We start from the raw sequence: 19,959 nt of genomic DNA on the forward strand, positions 1-19,959 counted from the left end.
CACTGACAGAAAGTATCATACAAGTAGTTCATACATTTCTGCATCGCAACATTTTGCTAAAAAAAAATTCTATTGCTTCAAGTGACATGAGGGAAATTAGATGATAAACAAATGTTTATTTTTGGATACAATTATTTTGCATAATCACATTATGCATGGTGTCGATCCCATTAACCCCAGGTTTTTCGAGAGGGACTGTTCTTGGGATAAGTGTCTGCTATATGAATAATATACTACTACAATATAGTCTTGTTGCAATTGGTTGGCACAGATAGTGATATGATACAGTGTTGGCTTATCAGTTAACATGTCCATTTACAAGTGCAGGACTCCTGCCTCTTCACTATGCTGAGGTGTTTGTGGAGGGAATTTAGTTTATAGCTTATGCACTTTCTCCTAAGGTACAAGCACTTCATACAGTCAACAAGATATCAAGTCTACAAAAAGAATGAATGTAATATGTTTGAAATTTTAACAAAGTAATCATTCATTGAATGACTCGGGTATATCAAACAGTCTTTGTCACCCTCAGAAATTGTAATGTTCTTTCTTTTGCAAAAATATATTGGAGATAATTGTAAGAAATGGCAGAATAACAGGATGTTTTGGACTAAGAATGAGTGAATCTGTGGGAAAGCACATGGATTATTATTTGACTAAAAATGACCTTCGTTAGTCATATGAATATCTCTCTAGTATCACATTTTTTATTAGAGTTAATCCTCTCTCAGTAATCCAGAAACATAGACACAGAAAGGGTAAACCTAAAATAAATTTATTGAGACAGCGGAGAGCGTACGCGCTCCTGCTCTCTTTCCACCCTTTTCACAAGGCAATTAAGAAATCATGCTAAGGCTATGGAAAGAAATGGAAATGACACTGACATTTTCTCAGGGTCTGATGAGGGAATTAGGGTCTACAAAATCAGATTCCCCTTCATACAGACCGCAAATGAGCATCACAACCTGATTCGGAAGGTCCATTCAGCATGATCTCTTTGCACCAGTGTTGTGATAGACAACGTAACACACACGAGAACAAAAAGCCCGTTCGACGAGCATCTCTTTTGGGACGAAATCAAAACAAACTCAGAGACCTCCTACTGAGGCGAACTCTTCTGTGGATACAAAGTGCCAAAATGAGAAATGCTTTCATACATAAAAGAGCAACAAACTAAACAAAAAACAAACATAAGAGGAAAAGTAAAAGGAACAGGCAAAAATGTTAACAGTGTAAATAGGCTAAAAATATACAAAGGCCTCTTAGCTAAAGAAGACTGAATCCTTGGTGTGCTGAGCAAGGATACAGTGAATAAGCAGCACTGTGTCTCTTAAAAGAGTCCCACCACGACCCAGTGCTCGTACAGCATCCTGTGGACAACATCACCTGTGCCAAAGTTTAGGGTTCAAGTCACAAGACAACATTTACACATGTACTGAAGACAGTCAAGTTGTCAAAAATATTAAACCGTAATGAAAGATGATACATCTGAATGTATATATATATATATTACACAAATGTACAAAGACCTGCAGAATCAATACAAAACGACTCTGCAACCACCTTGTAAATGTATATATATATACTCATAAACAGAGATATGTCCTCTGTGAAACATACCAGTTTGCATGAATTAAACTACATGAAAACTGATTTCCCCTCTCCGTCATGTAAATATCATTACAGTATCAGTGTTTCTTGACCTAACCATTTAAACTGACAAGTAGTACATCTTAACAGGCATGCCCCTAATGACAGCCCATGAGTTTCATGGAAATACAATAATCTCCCTCCCCAGGTCCCTATAGGTTTGCAGGAGGGAGTAACATTGAAGCAGCAATGACTGGAATATTAATGGAGAATGTTCCCTTCAGTCCTCGGGAGTGAAACCTTGGCTCGGACTTCCTTTAGCCTCTTACAGAGATTTTGTTCTCCACCGCTGCCAGCATTGCACAGAAGCGAGAGTTTTCATTCGCCAAGAGCTTGGACGGCTCGTCAAATTCCACCACCTGGGTCAAAAAGAAGAAGAAGAAGAAAGAGTCAGTTTAACAGAGGAACCACAGAAAGAGTCTTCTTTCAACAAATACGTTTGAAGGAACCATGGAGCAATGGATTTCTTCCCACTAGGGCTGGGTAATACATTGAAGATTAGCACTAGTGTCGTCAAAGGCCTCAGCGATATCGGCAGAACCCTAATTAGCAACATTATCACGATATCTGTGCTGACGATATAAAATTAGGAAATATTGCAATATTTTTAATCAACGAGGCTATCAATCACTTCGGCACTTATGATCAATGAAGTTGTCTACAATTTCCTAATTGTAAAGCTTAGCTTACAAAAAGACAGTAAGCCAATTTCACCAGTTTTATTTTTTTTTTGTCTCACGACTATGGCTGCATTTACACTGCAGGTCTTGATGCCCAATTTTTGACGGCCCGCTTACATCATCTTTTAAAAGTGACCCGTATCCGATATTTGCATTTACACTATACACTGCCGAAACAACCCAATGTAGACGTTCTGACCCGGAAAAGCAAGTAAAACGGCGCGATATGCAATGGATGCAGATGCAAACAAAATAATTATCCAGTGTTTTGACCGCTTTGTATTTGCATTTTAAACGTTTTATTTATGTTGGCACTATAGCCATGAGCGCTTAAAATCGTGCCTCTCCTGAAATCTCTTCAAACACAGATTCATTTCAGTAACCCTGCATTTTTTCATCCCAAAGGCTCAAAAGACATACTACCTCCGCATTACTCCACTGTGTTGATGAGCCTTCGTCCTCCATCGCGCCATTAATAAGTCATGTGATCACAGTTGGTGTCCACCTGAGTTATCGTCCCTTTTTTAATGACGTACGACTCACATTTATTGGGGAATATCCGATCTGTCTGCTTACATGGCTGACGCAAATGCACGTATCCGATTCATATCTGATTTATTGAGAATATAGGCCTGAAACCGACTGAGAATATCGGAATCAATGTGCTTTTTTCCTGCTTACACGTTCGCCGGTCATACCCGATCTGTGCCACATGAGGAAAAAATAAAATCGACATTGGGTCACTTGAACCATGCAGTGTAAATGGGGCCTATGACAGCTGATAGGCAGATGCTTTCAAACACTCCTGTTCGTGTATGATCGCGGTCTGTGAACAGTGTCAAAGGTTTCTATGTACAATGTGTTTGACAGCGTTTTAACCAATCACAGACATGTCTGTTGAGCGTGTGAACGTAATAGCCAATGAGAGGCATTTGAGTTAGTTCGAATCCACTCAAAAGGTTCACTTGGACAGGGTTCTACATGATCGCCAATCCTTTCGTTATAACAAACAAAGTGTATACACTGTAAATAAGAGATTTATAGCACAGTGTAGACAACTTCATTGATCATAAGTGACGAAGTGATTGATAGCCTCGGTGATTATTAAGGTAGTGCTCTTTGCTTGCTGTCTGTTTATAACCAATTCACCATTTAAATACAAGTTTAATTTTCATGTTGCTAGATACACACTGTAAAGTACAGGGTTGATTTTAAAATACTGGATTAAAGACAGGATTATGATGAAATATGATGATTGACACTGATAACCATAGCAATGGACAGGACCTACAAGAATATACAGTATACTGATACTGTATGTCAAAATATATCCTGTGCATTAAGTCTTTCCAACGCAAACTAATAGACCAGCCATTTGTTCTATTGTTGTGTTTCTTTAATCTTCTTGTTTCTTTGTTTTTCAGAAAGATATGTTGTTGCAACAACCTACAATTTTTTTTTTAAATGTTCATATTTATATGGATTTTAAACGTTCCTTTTGTGTTCATTTAGGAAAAAGCAGCATGTCCAGATTATTCCCGGATCATGTCATTTTCATGGGTGGGGGTCAGTGGATGGGCAATAAAATCAACTTTTAATTTTTTAACCCCAAATTCAAAATTAGAATATTGTGAAAAGGTTTTCATAAGCTGTAAGCCATAATCATCAAAATTATAACAAATAAAGGCTTGAAATATCTCACTTTGCATGTAATGAGTCTATATCATATATTAGTTTCACCTTTTAAGTTGAATTACTGAAATGAATTAACTTCGAAACTTTGAGTTTCACCTGTACCTTTTTGCAAAGATTTGAATATCGTAAACATTTGGGGAAAAAAATGAGAAATGTTTCGCTATATCACCCATCCCCTACTTCCCACAGCAACAACCTTTGATATTGTACTGCTACCACAGATTGTCTTTCATTAAAACTAGTCATGATGACACCACTACACCGTACCTGTCCCTGATTGAGCACCATAATACGGTCACAGTTGAGCACTGTGTGAACTCTATGTGCAATGGTCAGAGTAGTGCAGTCCTCGAATGCATTACGAATCGTCTCTTGAATCAAACAGTCGGTCTCCGTGTCCATGGCCGCCGTGGCCTCATCCAGGATCAAGATCTAAAAATTGGGAGGAAACAAAGTGGATGACCTGGTTAAATGAGACGAAGTCTGTTCTGTTTTATCCGATAATCTCGATTGACCCTTCGCAGGGAGTTTGATTGACAGGTGATCTGACCAATCATACTTCGCCATCCACCATTTTGTCGGACAAAGCAGTCAGGAGAGTTAGTAGATTAACATGGGAGGATTTGAACTTGAGAAGCGGAGTGTACTGACGCCTTTACGCGGTTAAAACAACATTCCTCCTGATGTTCATTCATGTTTATTTGATGCTATAAATGAACTAGAAGGAAGAGATGATCGGTTCACGAGCAGCTTTAACTGAGGCTCTACAGCGATCTATATCAGACACATTAAAGAGCCACAAAACGGTATTTATTGTTTAAATTGCTTTAACAAATGACCAGATTTGAAAGGTGAGACTTTGTTTCATATAAAAAGTAACCGAAAAGTAACCTGGTCTGTCTATCGGCATGTTGTCAGTCTCCTCTCTGCTCCGCGATGTATTTTTCACTGCGTGAGAACATGGTGTGGCGTGAGAGCGGCGTAGCTTGTCGGACATAGCAACAGTAACTAAGGGGGGCGGGTCTTTGCGAACGGTCAATTGGGTCTCTCTCTCATGGAAAATATCAGTCAGTGGGATAACTCACCTTGGACTGTCTCAGAAGAACTCGGGCCACACAGAGCAGCTGTCTCTCGCCCACCGAGAAATTCTCCCCGTTCTCCACCACCTCAGACTCCAGCTTTAAAGGCAGCTGAGACACCTGAACAACACAGAGGAGATGCAAAACGCTGAATTACAAAGATTCAAGGCCATGGGAAGAATGAAAGAAACCGCAATATGATGGAGGCCAGAGCAACAACGAGTCATCAGAGATTTCATACTTGCACTTGACAAAATGAGAAGCTGCTATGTAAAAGAGTTGGTAACCAGAAACAACTTTGCCTGTGAATGCTATACATGGTGTGGGTTTGGCTTACACATTCTTTCATGTGTGTCCTCTCCAGGGCATCCCAGATTTGCTCCTCTGAATACAGCTTAAATGGATCCAAGTTGGATCTGTTAGAAAATATAGAATACAGTTGTATGACAATTAAATACATTCATATGAAGCGGGATTAAGTCTCGTGTCAACATTGCCCACTGTCCAGTCTACTTATGTAGCGCTTTAATACAGCTTCACATTACAAAAATGTGTAAAATTATGAAAAAATTAAATTTCAGCAGTAAATTCATTATTCAGCTCAATTGACCCTTCGCAGGGAGCTTGATTGACAGGTGATCTGACCAATCATACTTCGCCATCCGCCATTTTGTCGGACAAAGCAGTCAGGAGAGTTAGTAGATTAACATGGGATGATTTGAACTTGAGAAGCGGAGTGTACTGGCGCCTTTCCGCGGTTAAAACAACATTCCTTCTGATGTTCATTCATGTTTATTTGATGCTATAAATGAACTAGAAGGAAGAGATGATCGGTTCACGAGCAGCTTTAAAGGGCACCTATTATGACATTTAAAATGTTCCTAATGTTGTTGTGGGAGTCCCCAACAACAGTTTTACATGCATGCAATGACAAAAAACACTTTTGTTTTCGTATAATATGCATTTATTTTTACCTGATTTGCTCACCGACTCCCAAATGATTCGTTCAACGACTCGTTTTTCAAACCCCTCCTTTGCGCGACGCTAATCTGCGATTGGTCAGATGACCCAGCAGTGTTTACAGAGATAATACTTATTTTTAACACGGAGTGCAATGATGCTTTTATCAATTAAATTGTATTATAATAATGATTATAGTCCACTGCTTTATAGTTTGTAGTAAAAAACGAAAAATAAGATAAAGAATTTAATGTTATGTTAGCGAGCATAGCCCAGAGTTCATATTGTAAAAGCACAATCAGTCTTTGTTTGCATTAGCCCGATGCATAAACATAACGTTTTTACAAAAAAAAAAAATGCAGTTACGTTACTACGAGGTATTACTCTATTCTTTAGACAACTCCGAAAACAACGACAAACACTTCACTTATCTCAATACAATTGTCATTGAAGACCTAGAAGCTAAACGGTGCTTACACAACAAACAAAATAATTATTAAGCATGCTACATAAAATATAAAAGCAACAATTATTAATAACACTTACAGGTTGTGATACGGAGGAGGAAGCTGATGCAAATACACTTGGAACTGAACCTTCCTTCAATATCAGCCGGCTCGCGAATCCAAGTTTGATTGCATTTAAAAAGCAATCGTCTTCAAAATGACGCGAACAAAGCACAAGGCTCGGACTATACTTCTGTGGTATAGTTATATGAATTGTAGCCACTTAGTCTTCAAATGCTCCTCCTTGGGCAGATGAAAAAAGTTTGCTTTTGAGCCGCACTTCAGAACACAGCGTCTCGTCGCCATGATGTTTTCCCTGGTCTTAGTTGGAGCGCAATAAGTGGGCGTATCGTATTCAAATAACTTGACAAGTTGACGTCATCTAGTCAGAGAAAAAGCTTCGGTCTTCTAACGATTCATAAAAATGACTCAGAGTCGACTCTTACTTTTGAAAGAAAATAACTTTATATACGGTACACTTTCATATTTCAAACTTTGCAGGATGTTTTTGTTCACTTAGATCTATGTTACACACTACATGAAAGATAAATTTCAAAATTCCATAATAGGTGCCCTTTAACTGAGGCGACACAGCGATCTGACACACACATTAAAGAGCCACAAAACGGTATTTATTGTTTACATTTCTTTTTAAAAATGACCAAATTTGAAAGGTGAGACTTTTGATATTAAACGTATTAAATAAAGTAACCGAAAAGTAACCTGGTCTGTCCTGTCTGTCAGTGTGTTGTCAGTGTCCTCTCTGCTCCGCTATGTATTTTTCACTGCGTGAGAACATGGTGACACAGCGACAGTAACTAAAGGGGGCGGGTCTTTACGAACAGTCAATTCTGCTCAATGTTGATTCAATTCAGTTTAACAACAACGTGGCAAAGTTAGTAACTTTATCCAGCTCAGTTCAGATTTTGTTCTCAATGCATTGACCTGTATGATGTGAAGCAGCAAGCTCTAGCATTACCACTGCGCTTGCACAGGTCAAGCCTTGTAACGCGATGCTTAGAGTGCAAGCAATTTCAACTTCAGCCCCATTTGCTGTCGACCTTTCAGAGAGCAGCCTATGATCACTGGACTGGATTACTCAACATAGATGGCAGAAATCAATGCATGGTGTTTCCTGTGCTATGTTCAAATACACGTTCTTTTGTCTGATTTCAGAGTTTTCTTTGTGTCCGATTTCAATATTGCAATTTTGTAAAATCATCCTTCTGAAACATTTTTCATGTGAAAGTTAATAATAGCACATGACGCATGAAGCCCTATCATGATTCATGTGAAAGGGTATTTGGGAATCAATTGAATTAAATTTAACCAATTGAATTTAAGTATAAAGGAGTGCAGTACCACTGAAGGAGTGCATGCTTACCTGACAGTGCCACTGAAAAGCACTGGCTCCTGTGGAATGATTGACAGCTTGCTGCGCAAATCTGCAAGGCCAATGTCGCAAATGTTGACACCATCAATCTTAATGGAGCCGCCACATGGTTCTACCAGCCGGTACAGAACCACTCCTAGAGAAGACTTCCCTGAGGACAGATAAGATGGCAGATTTAATGTTTTTCTCTTTATGACATTAATTATCGGATTTCACCTTCTATTTTTGTCATGAAAGTCATATTTCATTAAAGGCTTGGGGCCTCATTTATTAAGATGTACGTCAAAGGACCCTAAATGTGAACATATGTCAATTTTTGAAATGTTCCTACGACTTATTTATAAAACACGTTAATAAATTATGATTTAATTATTATAAAAAACTATTGTTATAACACACACACACTTTCTATTCAGGAAATCATTCATAATTAATAAATGATACTAGATTCTCATTTGCTCAATATTTATCTTTACGGTTTAATAAACAATGCTGGATTATTGTAATTACTGGTATATATGAGTACAAAAACTTTGTACACATGCTCTTCAGTTGGCGCACGCATAAGAACACTTTCACTTTATAAATCCTCATTTGTTCCTCATTTTTGACATAGGAAAAAAATCCATGGACTTTAGGATCAAATCCGATCGTACGCGTGTTTTATAAATGAGGCCTGATTCAAAAAGTTACATTAAATTGAATGTCGTAATTGTCGAGACACGAGAAGAGACTGACCTGAGCCGGTTCGTCCTACGATTCCGATCTTCTCTTTCGGTCGAATGGTGCAGGAAACTTTCTTCAGTATTAGTGGGAGGTTGTCTCTGTACCTCATCTCTGTTCCATCAAACACGATCTCACCCTCCTGGGGCCAGTCAGATGGAGGAGCCTTGTTTTTCACCCTCGCAGGGGCCTCCAGAGACAGAGACTAAGACAGAGAGGTGACAAAGCAAACGTTGGACTTCATTCTCTCTATTCTGAATTCATCGTAAAGAAAGATGAAAGTGTTAATGTCAAGATGAAATTGTCAGTCAAAAAACGATCTAATACTAGTACCTTGATGTAATGATGGATTCTCTCTACTGAGGTGAACCGCGCTTCGGTCTCGGAGGCCAAGCGAACAGTAAACTGGAATAATCCTGTTAGCTGTGAGAGATGAAAGATGTTCAGCCAGGTAAAATCTGCTTCCTTTATACAATAGCTTCTGTTGTGTTAACTGACAACATGACCCTATTCAATCTCATTTGAGGAAAATAAATGTGTTTTCCACGTCGACCATGTCTTATGCTTTTTCCACACTTGTTTTGATTGTTTGGTCCAAACTCGAGTCTGATTCCCTTCCTATTTCACCGCAGGTCTCTGTTATTTGGCTCTAGACCACAGTACATTTGCGTCATCAACATGAAGACCACCGTGAGTACTAGTGGCACCGGTTTACCAGGGTAGCTAGATAATTAATGACTCAGGAGGAGAAGGCGCTAAAAATGGAAAGCACTGTTCTCACTTCACTTTTTTTTACCTACATTTTGGCAGAAAAACGGTGGGACAAAAGCACAACATGCACAAAATGGCACTTGCATCCATCTGCCATTGATGCAAAGAACAGGGGAGTTTCTATTTCTGCAGAAGCCAGCAGCAATGAGAAATGTGACGCTCTCCCTGCAGGGCCTCGTCCTGCTTGACATCATCATGGACGACCGCTATGGATTTTTCGATGCCCAATGCCGATATCTTAAAGAGCAGGGTGGTCGATGGCCAATATAAAACCGATATAGGTCTACAGTTGAATCGAAAAAAAAATACAAATACAAATTATTCAACCCTCCCCTCCTCTTCTGAGGGTTATTTATTTGATTTTGAGCAAATTGGAGCCGACTTTTATTGTTCTTTTGGGTCAGTAGTGGTGTACGTCTTGCAGCTGAAACCTTGAAACCAAGTCTTTTGCAGTCACTCGAGGGTTTTTCTGAACCTGCCTTCTCAGAAATCTGGTTGCCGCCGCTGATCACTTCCTTTTTCTGCCCCGTCCTGGTAGTGTAACCACTGTTCCTTTAACTTTGAACATGCAAACTATGCGTCCAACGTTGTCTCTAGGAACATTGTGACTTTGCTATCTTTTTGTATCCTGTTCCTTGTTTTTGGAGGGCGAAGATTTCTTCTCTTAACTTTTTGGACCATTCTTTTGCCACATTTCTAACATGCAGTCAAATGTGACAATCAAACCTAGCCAGTTCAGATATTTCATGTGTTTTAGCTTCATGTGTTTCATTCTAACTAATGAAGCCCTTGATTAGTTGCATCAGGTGTGTTTGAGACAACAACGGTTTTGCAGATTTGTGCTGTTGAGAGGGATTCAGTTCAGGGGACTGAATCATTTTTAGACCGCAAAAGTCATTTAAAAGCAATTTAAATACCCCGCATATTAATATCGGCTCCCTGATGTCCACAAATTATATACAATATAATTCCCCAACTATATTTTTTTCCTCACATCTCATATTTGTTTTCTATCATCATGTCCCTTTAGGCTTAGGGGCTCCATATAATGCATAATTTCCTTTCCAAACATAGCATTCAGCTTCGGGCACATCCTTACTATGGACACAAGATGAAGTTTGCTAGGTTTGTGGCAGTAAATATTTATGAGACATTCAAAGACTTTTTAAAATGATTTAAAAAATGTTTAAAATGAGTATTTACAGAATCTCGGTAGTATATAAAAAGTATTATAGCATTTGCTTTTCAGTTGTTAGAAAGAACTGTACAAAGACAGAAAACTAAAGAAGACTGAGAAAAGGAGCTTCTGTACTGGGTTCTTAGGGCTGTCAAAATAAAAGTCCCACTTCCAACGTCGGCCAATAATATGATAATATCGGCAATGGCGATATTTCGGTCGACCACTAACATCAATTGTGTTTTACTTTTGGAAATTAGGCTTTGTTGATATTATAACTACAGCAAACAATATCCCAAGCCTGTTTTTAAAGAGTTTCAAGAGTTCAGGATTCAATTTTAAACCAAATGTCAAATGGTTGACACTGAAAGAGTCAAAAGATGAAAGACGTTTTGCACAATTTCCCTCACCTGAACAGCATAGGAAATGGCCAGGCCTGCGTATGCAGGAGGGATCTGGCCGTGCATGAGGACAATCATCAAAGCCGTTATGCTAATGAGAGCCACGCTAATCACATCCAGACGCACTGCCAGCCAGCGCATGGCACAGCTGAACAGATAGAAAGGAGCCTGGTTCTGATCCAGCAGCTCCTGATACCTGGGATAAAAGACACAAAGTCTATTAAGTGAGCTCACTGGAAGTCTTATCATAAACTTATCGTATAATGCTTCCCGTAAAGCACATTAAAAGAAACAGTATAAAATGATGCAGAGTGATATCCCAGCATTCACCTTTGAAGGAATTCGTCCTCTCTGCCATAAGCATGCACGGTGGTCAGGCCCTGAATGCTGGAGGCAACGTGGGACAGGAAAGGTGACTGTGTAATGTTGTCTAATCGTTTGAGTTCTCGAATGAAGACTCGTGAAACCACGTGCAGCACCGTAAAGAGGATGACCAGCGGCCCTACTGCCACCAGGAACCAAGGGAACACGCTGCCTATCACACCCAGGCAGAAGAGCACCAGAATCACGTTCTGAATGAACATCTCAGCCTGGAACGGCAGACGTGTGTCCACTGAGAAGACAGGGAAGCGTTTAGAAATGTAAGACAGGTAAGAGAGTTTGTCTGATTGTAGGGGTGTGTGATATGTATCATCTACAATAATATCGTAATGTTTGTTCTAATGATGTGTCACTCTGTAAAACACAAACAAAAACCGGCCTGCTTTCATTGCGTGATGTAAAATGCCCCCAAAATTCAATATATGAGGCGAAATCGCCCCTTATGTCTTATATTTCTATTAGGTGCTGTCAAATCGATTAATCGCGATTAATCTCATCTAACATAAAAGTTTGCGTTTATTTAATATTTAAATCACAAATTGATATATATATATATATATAAACACAGATATGCACATATGTATGTGTATATATATATATATAAATATATACACACTATGGGTCCTATCTTGCACCCAGCGCAATTGACTTTGTACACCGACGCATGTATCATTCCTATTTTGCACCCGCGCACAGCGGACTTTTCCCTCCACAGACGCACGTCGGTAAATTAGGGAATGAACTTGCGCTCGCGGGGGCGGTTCAGCGCAAAGAGGAGGCGTGTTCCGGCGCAAAACTTCCCTGGTGCTATTTTCCAGTTTTAGAAAGCAATTGCGCCACTGACCAGAAAAAAAACAGTCTAAAGACAGTGGCGCGTTGCGCGTTAGTCATATGGTATTTTAAGGGCGCGTGCTTGGACATAATGTAGGCCGCGCATCCACTTTGATTCTCTAATATAAACAGACGCAGCAGTTTTCATTTTTGCAAATCATACATTATTACAAGGAAAAATATTAACACACGAGGGAAATCATTGTTGTGTCCGTGAAGATGTGGAAAAATATCTATCTAGATTTTTTTTTTAAAAATCATCTAGATTAGGCTACATATTTACCCAAATTATAAGCCTGTTTAACCGAAGCTAATTTGGGTGGGTTTCTCCCATCATCCCCAATGTCACTTCTCTGTCTTTTACGGTCCTGACGAGAACGTCGGTCTCCTCGGCTGTGAACCGCTCCTGGCGTGCGCTGGCAAATCCGCCGTTATAATAGCAATCCGCCATGGAACAAGTGCGCCTGCTCTTAAAGGGAATGTGAGAGGACGCTCTGATTGGTTTATTTCACGTTACGCCCAAACCACACCTATGAATAATGAAGCTACTTCAGACCAACCCCTTTTAGATTTGCGCCGGGCGCAAGAGTCATTTATCCCGCCGGGAAAATAGCAACAGCTCCGAGATCCGCCCACAAAGTTACTTGCGCTTTGCGCTTTGACACTTGCGTTTCAGATCGTTAAAATAGAGCCCTCAATATATATATTTATATAAACACAAACATTTATGTTAGATGAGATTAATCACGATTAATCGATTTGATGGCACTAATTTCTATATGATATGGTTCAGCACTATCACACAAGCATTCTGGTTTTCCTGAATATCACCAGCACGACTGCAAATGTGATATTGATTTTATACAACAGTTTAATAAACGAAGTTAATATTGTGAGTTACATTTTAGTCACAATATTAACAATATTGTCTCTTTTTCCTCTATTTCGGCAATATTTCCAAACCAAGCCGTAACAGAACTGCTGTGAGTCTCCGGGAAACACAGAGTGGTGTTTTGTTCCTGAATGAATCAGTGGATGTGTCCGAAATCACCCCTACACAACAGGTCTAACACATTAACCAAAATATAATTATAGTTAAAATCCCAGAAAATACAGAGATGTTATTTTTGGTCAATTTCACACACCCCATTTGAAGACATTGACACATTCTAACCCTCCAACAGTTCTCACCTTCATCCATGTCTTTGGAGAATCGGTTGAGGATGCGAGCCGTGGGCGTTGTGTCAAAAAATTTCATGGGACTACGAAGAATCTTCTGGAAAAGTTCATCATGGAGCTTTGAGGAGGCACGCAGAGTAAACTAAAAAAAGAAGATCTGAATGAAACATGGACCTCTCCCTCTGACAGCTTGGTATAGGATTATAGACGCTATAAAACCAACTACATGACGGAAAATCTCACCTTGACAAACACGGTGCCTCTCAGTAGTTTGAGAAGGAGCATGATTCCCATAGACATGGTGTAGACACCAGCGTAGTGGTGCATCAGAGGGTTATCCCGCATACTCTCGCTCACTACTGAACTGTTCCCCACCTGCACTGTGGTGTTCTGTTGAGCAAGAAACCATTAGACACATAAATGTGTATACAAAAATAGTTTGCATTATGTAGTGAAACATGTTAAAACGGATGATACTCAGTAATGGCATTTTGTGTCCAGAATCTATTTATATAGTTAATAAATTAATCAACGGCCTACTTAGATGTGCGTATTGCCAAAGACTAATTAATACAATATTAATGCTGAAGTGGATTCACAGTATGGCATATATTTATTGTCTTAACCATTAAAGACGGCTTGAAAACTTGTAACAGCCTTTTCTTCTCTATTGTTACGTAAATCCAAATGAAACAGCTTCTAGAACAAAAATAAAAAGTGTATTTATTTTTTTGTTGTATTTTTATTTCTGTATTTCTGAAGGTTTTGCCCATCAGGAATTGACTGAATTGTCAAATCCTTGTTGTTTGCACATTGGTGTAGAGGTAATGTTAAAGATTACAATAATTGGTAATCTTTAGGGCACAATAATTAAAAAAGATGTGCACCAATTAATCACTTACAGTAAACACTGCAATATTCAATGAAAAAAAAAGATGTGTCAATTGATGTTTATTCATTACAGAAATGCTGTTATGAATATGACGCAAAGATCAAGCTTATTACACCTAACCAATAAAAACCAAAGTAAAAGCTGAGCAGCTGTTCAGATTTTTTTTTATAATGTTTTAAATATCGATATTCAGTGCATGAGTTGTGATCAAAACAAATATAATTAGTCATTTGTGATTTACAATTTCCAAAGTTTGACACACTAACAGTAACAGTTCCAGAAAGAAAAGACACAAACCAGCGGTAAAGGTCACAAGCACATCAAATATTTAAACACTTCTACTCTGGTCTCTTGGAAATGAAGCCTTTTTGCAATTATTTTGCTCCAAACTGCCCCGCATCTCTTACCCCGCTGCCCTGTTTGATCCAGTAGCTGAGCCACCAGTTGCTGAAGGCTATGCTGCCCACATTGACAATAAAGAGGGCCAGGATGAAGAGGAAGACGAGCCACCCTCCTAAAGCCTGGATGTACACTTTGTACACGTCACAGGGCACTGAGCCTTTCCCTCTCTCTTCCACCTGCATCAGCTGACCTGAAAGAAAACCAACAGGAGTGAGGTAAATCATAAGGGTAAGCATGACTAAACGTGAGGCCTACAGGGAGGTTATGTAGAGCAGTGTTTCTCAACTAGTGGGTCGTGGAGTGTGCGGTTCAAAGAAACAACAACAAATGTATTGTTGACTTGTTGTCAGGCTATAAATGAGTTGTCAGGCTCAGCGTAATTATTTGAATGTTATTTTTGTAACCTGTTAGAAAAAAAAGTCTCACCTCAGAAAAAAAAACTTCCTGTCAGCTCTTCAATTGCACATGCAAATGTGGCGGCGCTCACCGCATATCACTTCATTATAAATAAAGCGCAAAAGAAATTACAAGCACGCAATGGCGTGGCTGTGTTGTCGATTAGTAATGAAATTAGCAAAAAGTACCAATAAATTAGGTAACTGGTACTTTTGTGTTCGCTGGGAAGGATTTGCATGCAGGTATGATGTTCATTTGTAGTCATCAGAAGCAGTTTCCATGTTTCATTAACAGTTCATGTTAGTATTGTGTATTTACCATGGTAACTGTTGTTTCTGTAACCCCAAAATGCCACTATTTTTACTTTTGTGCAATTTTGTATATTTTTTGGTGGCTCATACCAACTTTATTGTATTAACGAAGTAGTTTGGGACTGCTATTTTAATTTTTTTAGGAATACAAAATTGGGTCACAGCTTAATGACCCTGGGAAAATGTTGGTCCCATGGCAAAAACAAGTTGAGAATCACTGATGTAGCACACAGTATAATTTACGGTTTAACATGCTCATATTTACCATCATCCTGATTGACTGTTTTTTCTTTTTTGACAGATCCTGCTTTTTTGCTCTCTAAGGGTTTCTTCAGGGAACTCCCAGATTTCTTATTCGGAACCTGAGATGACACAAAACAACAGATTTGAGAACTCCAGCATGTGGAAGAAACACGCATTGAGCAAGAACTGACGGTGCGGTTGAAAAAGAGCTGCGTAAACATTTAAAACTTCTCCTTTTAGAGTCATATGGGTTTGGAACGACATGAGGATGATGATTTTTGGGTGAACTGTCTCTGAACCATTTCCCCATTTTCCCTATTTCATCTGATTTACATAAAACATGACCTTTAAGAGATAGTTCACCCAAAAATTATACTTCTGTCTGTATGACTGTATGACTTCCTTTACTTTGTGGATTAGAAAAGAAAATATTTTGAATAATGTTTTAGATGTTTTGTCCATTTTATGAAATACTGTATAAAGGCCCGATATACTTCAAGCGAAATAGAAGTGAAATTTTCACTGCTGTGAAGTTATTTCGAACAAAATCAGGCCAAAAGGAAGTCTTCTGAAGCGGCATGATTTTTTTGTATGATAAACAGACTGAAATGTAAGCCTTTATTCCTTGAAACTCAAATCAACTATCATCAAACATCATTGGTTCTTGCACATCATGTGACCAAATGCCATGAGGTTAGTAAATTATAGAGTTTTCCATTTTTGGCTGATTAAAGAGATACTGACCTCAATGATGTGTGTTTCTCCCAGTTGAAGTGTGTTGAACATGGCGGCGTAGTCTCCATTCACATTCATCAGGTCCTCATGGCTGCCTTGCTCTGTGATGCTGCCGTCACGCATGACGATCACGTCATCACAGTCCACCAGATACTGATAACAGAAACGCCCATTACCATATGCTGTGATCGTAATCCAGTGCGAATAATTACCGGTAAGTGGCTTGCATGGTTAAAACATGGTTGTCTCACATGACGGGGCATGACATTGTAAAGTACCTGCAGCTGGTGAGTGACAAAGATGACGGTCTTGCCACGCAGCTGCTTCTTAATGGCGTTGTTAAAGATGTGATTTCCGACATGAGCATCCAGAGCACTTAAAGGGTCATCAAGAATATAAATGTCCCGGTTGCTGTATAAAGCTCGCGCCAGGCTTACCCGCTGACGCTGACCACCACTCAGGTTGGCACCACGTTCACCAATCTGACAGAGGGAATCACACCACGTATAAAACATTGGCCCTGATTATAGGCCCATTATAAATGAGAATTGAGTGTTTGTATCGAATTATTCATCTATTTGTAGCTCAGGTCTAAGAGTATCTCTGCTGATTAGTGATGCACCAATTTTAATTTTTTACTGAAACACCTGAACCATCAGTTAGCCGAAAACTAAAAGTAAAGCTTATTTAATAATCAATGCATTAATCTATTTTATTTAATACTCAATATTCATATATAAACATTTAAATTGCACATAAGGCAGTTTCTATATCAAAGGTTTGATTATATAATTATGTTTTTACTCCTATTCATTGAAATAAATACAACGGTGGCTAGACATATGTATTCAAATGTATTTATTAATTCAAATATACATCAAATAATAAAGACATCACTAACATGTTAAATAAAAATATTATTAATATGTGATACAGTGCATATATTTAGCAAAATGCTCCTCTCTAAGAGTTTTTTTTCTAGCTGAGGACATTGAATGGCTTTTTTTAGGCAAATGCAATGTTACATTTTATTGACATAAAATATATATAACACTGATTGAGCGATTACATGAGACAGACGTACTCTATCTTTCAACATACCTTCTGATGTTCATTCATGTTTTTTGTGCTATAACTAGTGAAAAGGAAGAGATGATCAGTTCACATGTTGCTTGAACTGATCCGCGGCTACAGCGATCTCTCACCGCACATTAAAGAGTAACAAAACTACATTTATTGTTTGAATTTTGTGATATTTAAAGAATTTGAAAGCGGAGACCGTTTCATATCAATAGTAGCGAAGCACAAAAGCTTACTGTGATTATTGAATGGGAGTTTTTGAGTATTCTAGCTCAACTTTGGGTGCATCACTACTGTTGGTTATTCTGTAGGATGTGTTACCTCAGTCAGGTCAGAACAAGGGAGGATGGCCAGGTCTGGTCTCAAGCAGCAAGCACTCAGAACAGCCTGATACCTGCAGGAGACATGTCAAAGACACAGGAGGATCAAATATGATCACGCTTTAAGGTGAAATATCAAGCAAGGTGCCATTACATCTATAATACGTAGACTATATTTCATCAGGAGGCGTGTGGAGGCTATTTAATGACAAAGAACAAATATTCAAGGTTGTCTGTGCTCATTTTATCTCTGTGCTGAGTCACGCACCGCCTGCAGACCCTTTTTACTTGCTCAGCCCTCTAGTCTACTTCACGCTGACGCAAACACATTATTCATTACATTCCTTTAGTGCAGCCGGCTGGCAAACCAAAAAGTACTGACGTGTTTCACTGAAAAAAGGCCACAATATACTTCAAGCGAAATTGAAGAACAAACCATAATTTCAGACCAAGTTCAAAGTTCAAAGACTTTCCAGAAAAGTTTGCTCTGGGTGGTAAACGCCTTCGAACTACCATTGGTCAGTGGTGATTATGTAATAGGTGTGGCTCTGTGGCTCCGCCTTCTTTGACATGAAAATCTTCTCCGCATCATTTCTTCTGCTTTATGCTTTCTTAAAGGGTTAGTTCACCCAAAAATGAAAATAATGTCATTAATGACTCACCCTCATGTCGTTCTAAGCCCGTAAGACCTCCGTTCATCTTCGGAACACAGTTTAAGATATTTTAGATTTAGTCCGAGAGCATTCTGTCCCTCCATTGAAGCTGTATATACAGTATACTGGCCATGTCCATAAAGTTAAAGGGTAACTAAACCCCTGGTCAGAGCCTGACTCCACCCACTGGCAATATTTGAAAAATGCTGGAAAAGTGGGCAGAGCCCAACGGACGAACCGAGGGCGGGGCTGAGCGGGTGATTGACAGACCCGCAGTGACTGACAGCTGCTGTCAGACTCGCTAAGATGGAGAGTGACGCAAGTAGCTTTGCAACAGAGCGGTCATTTAAAGTTGAGGACTTTTCTCACCTGAAGTGGAGGAATTGTCTGTGGACACAGAGCTAAAATCATATCAATTCGAGCCTCTAGCTCAAACTGCGGTGTCGCATCGCATTAACTCCTGCCTCGCGATCGGCATCCGACGATGCTAGCGAAGCAGCCGCGCAAGAGAGAATGGGTCCAGTGTCTGAGTGGATTATTATTACTATTGACCTACGTTAAGCATATTTTGCCGCTATGTGAAAAAAAATATCCAGCAAAACGCGCCGGCTGTTGTGGAGTCCATGCAGGAAGAGCAGCGTTTGGCACACAAGTGCATGTAAACACTGGCGCCTAATTTCTAAGTCTGGTGGGAAGTTATACAGTCCAGCAGCGCTGTTGCAACCGGCAACACTACACCTATACCAGCCTAACCACTGTACTAATACAGATAAAGCTAATGCTAAAAATCTACACTATCCTAACTGATGCAATACTATGCTACTAACTAACTATGCTTCTAACAACACTAACAACTATGCTAAATAACTACCTAGGCTACACAAAATAATCTAAATAACTATAAATGCTATGCTAACTAGATGCTAAAATACGCTATCCTGATCGTTTTCAAAACTCGTAATTCCAATTTCCAGCTCCTGACTCGCTCTGGTGTTGACGGAAGCAGATGCTTTTATACCAGAGGCTGACAGGGGCGTGTTGAGCTCGCAGCGTCAGAGAGTACCCTACGTCAGAGAGTACCCCTACTGCAGGAGATTCCGTTTAACCTGAAGAGGGCAGCACTCAGACGTTTTTACACCATATATTTGAAAATTAAAACACTTTATACTCAAATGTTAAAAAAAGTACTCGAATCAATGAACAGCATTTATGAAGCTCCATTCGTACAGATCATTAACTAAAAAAAGTTGGTTTAGTGTTTAGTTACCCTTTAATAAAAAGATCATCAAAGTAGTCCATGTGACATCAGTGGGTTAGTTAGAAGTTTTTGAAGCATCGAAAATACTTTTTGGTCCAAAAATAAAACAAAATAAGACTTTATTCCGCATTGTATTCTCTCCCGGGTCTGTTGTGAATCTGCGTTCACGACTCCGCAGTGACGCTGCTGGCGTAAGACGCTGATGACGTGTTATCTGGTGCGCCCGAGCTTCGTTTACAGTCT

The 19,959-nt window shown here is 39.3% G+C and overlaps 1 protein-coding gene across 1 annotated transcript in view; it reads right to left on the minus strand.

Annotated features, from left to right (window-relative positions):
- Positions 1-754: 754 nt before the first annotated feature.
- Positions 755-19,959, minus strand: part of abcc5 (ATP-binding cassette, sub-family C (CFTR/MRP), member 5) — a 42,108-nt gene continuing 22,903 nt past the window's right edge. The window contains exons 14-29 of the mRNA XM_079620434.1: positions 17,807-17,879; positions 16,684-16,887; positions 16,415-16,558; positions 15,693-15,789; positions 14,726-14,910; positions 13,670-13,816; positions 13,439-13,568; positions 11,366-11,648; positions 11,045-11,231; positions 9,020-9,109; positions 8,702-8,891; positions 7,955-8,114; positions 5,442-5,520; positions 5,111-5,224; positions 4,293-4,457; positions 755-2,009 (exon numbers count right to left, since the gene is read on the minus strand). Coding sequence (XP_079476560.1) covers positions 1,908-2,009; positions 4,293-4,457; positions 5,111-5,224; positions 5,442-5,520; positions 7,955-8,114; positions 8,702-8,891; positions 9,020-9,109; positions 11,045-11,231; positions 11,366-11,648; positions 13,439-13,568; positions 13,670-13,816; positions 14,726-14,910; positions 15,693-15,789; positions 16,415-16,558; positions 16,684-16,887; positions 17,807-17,879 — 2,350 coding nt within the window. The 3' untranslated portion in view covers positions 755-1,907. The remainder of the gene's footprint in view (positions 2,010-4,292; positions 4,458-5,110; positions 5,225-5,441; positions 5,521-7,954; positions 8,115-8,701; positions 8,892-9,019; positions 9,110-11,044; positions 11,232-11,365; positions 11,649-13,438; positions 13,569-13,669; positions 13,817-14,725; positions 14,911-15,692; positions 15,790-16,414; positions 16,559-16,683; positions 16,888-17,806; positions 17,880-19,959) is intronic.

The sequence above is a fragment of the Phoxinus phoxinus genome (genome assembly GCF_949152265.1).
Source record: "Phoxinus phoxinus genome assembly, chromosome: 8".
Taxonomy (NCBI): Eukaryota; Metazoa; Chordata; class Actinopteri; order Cypriniformes; family Leuciscidae; genus Phoxinus; species Phoxinus phoxinus.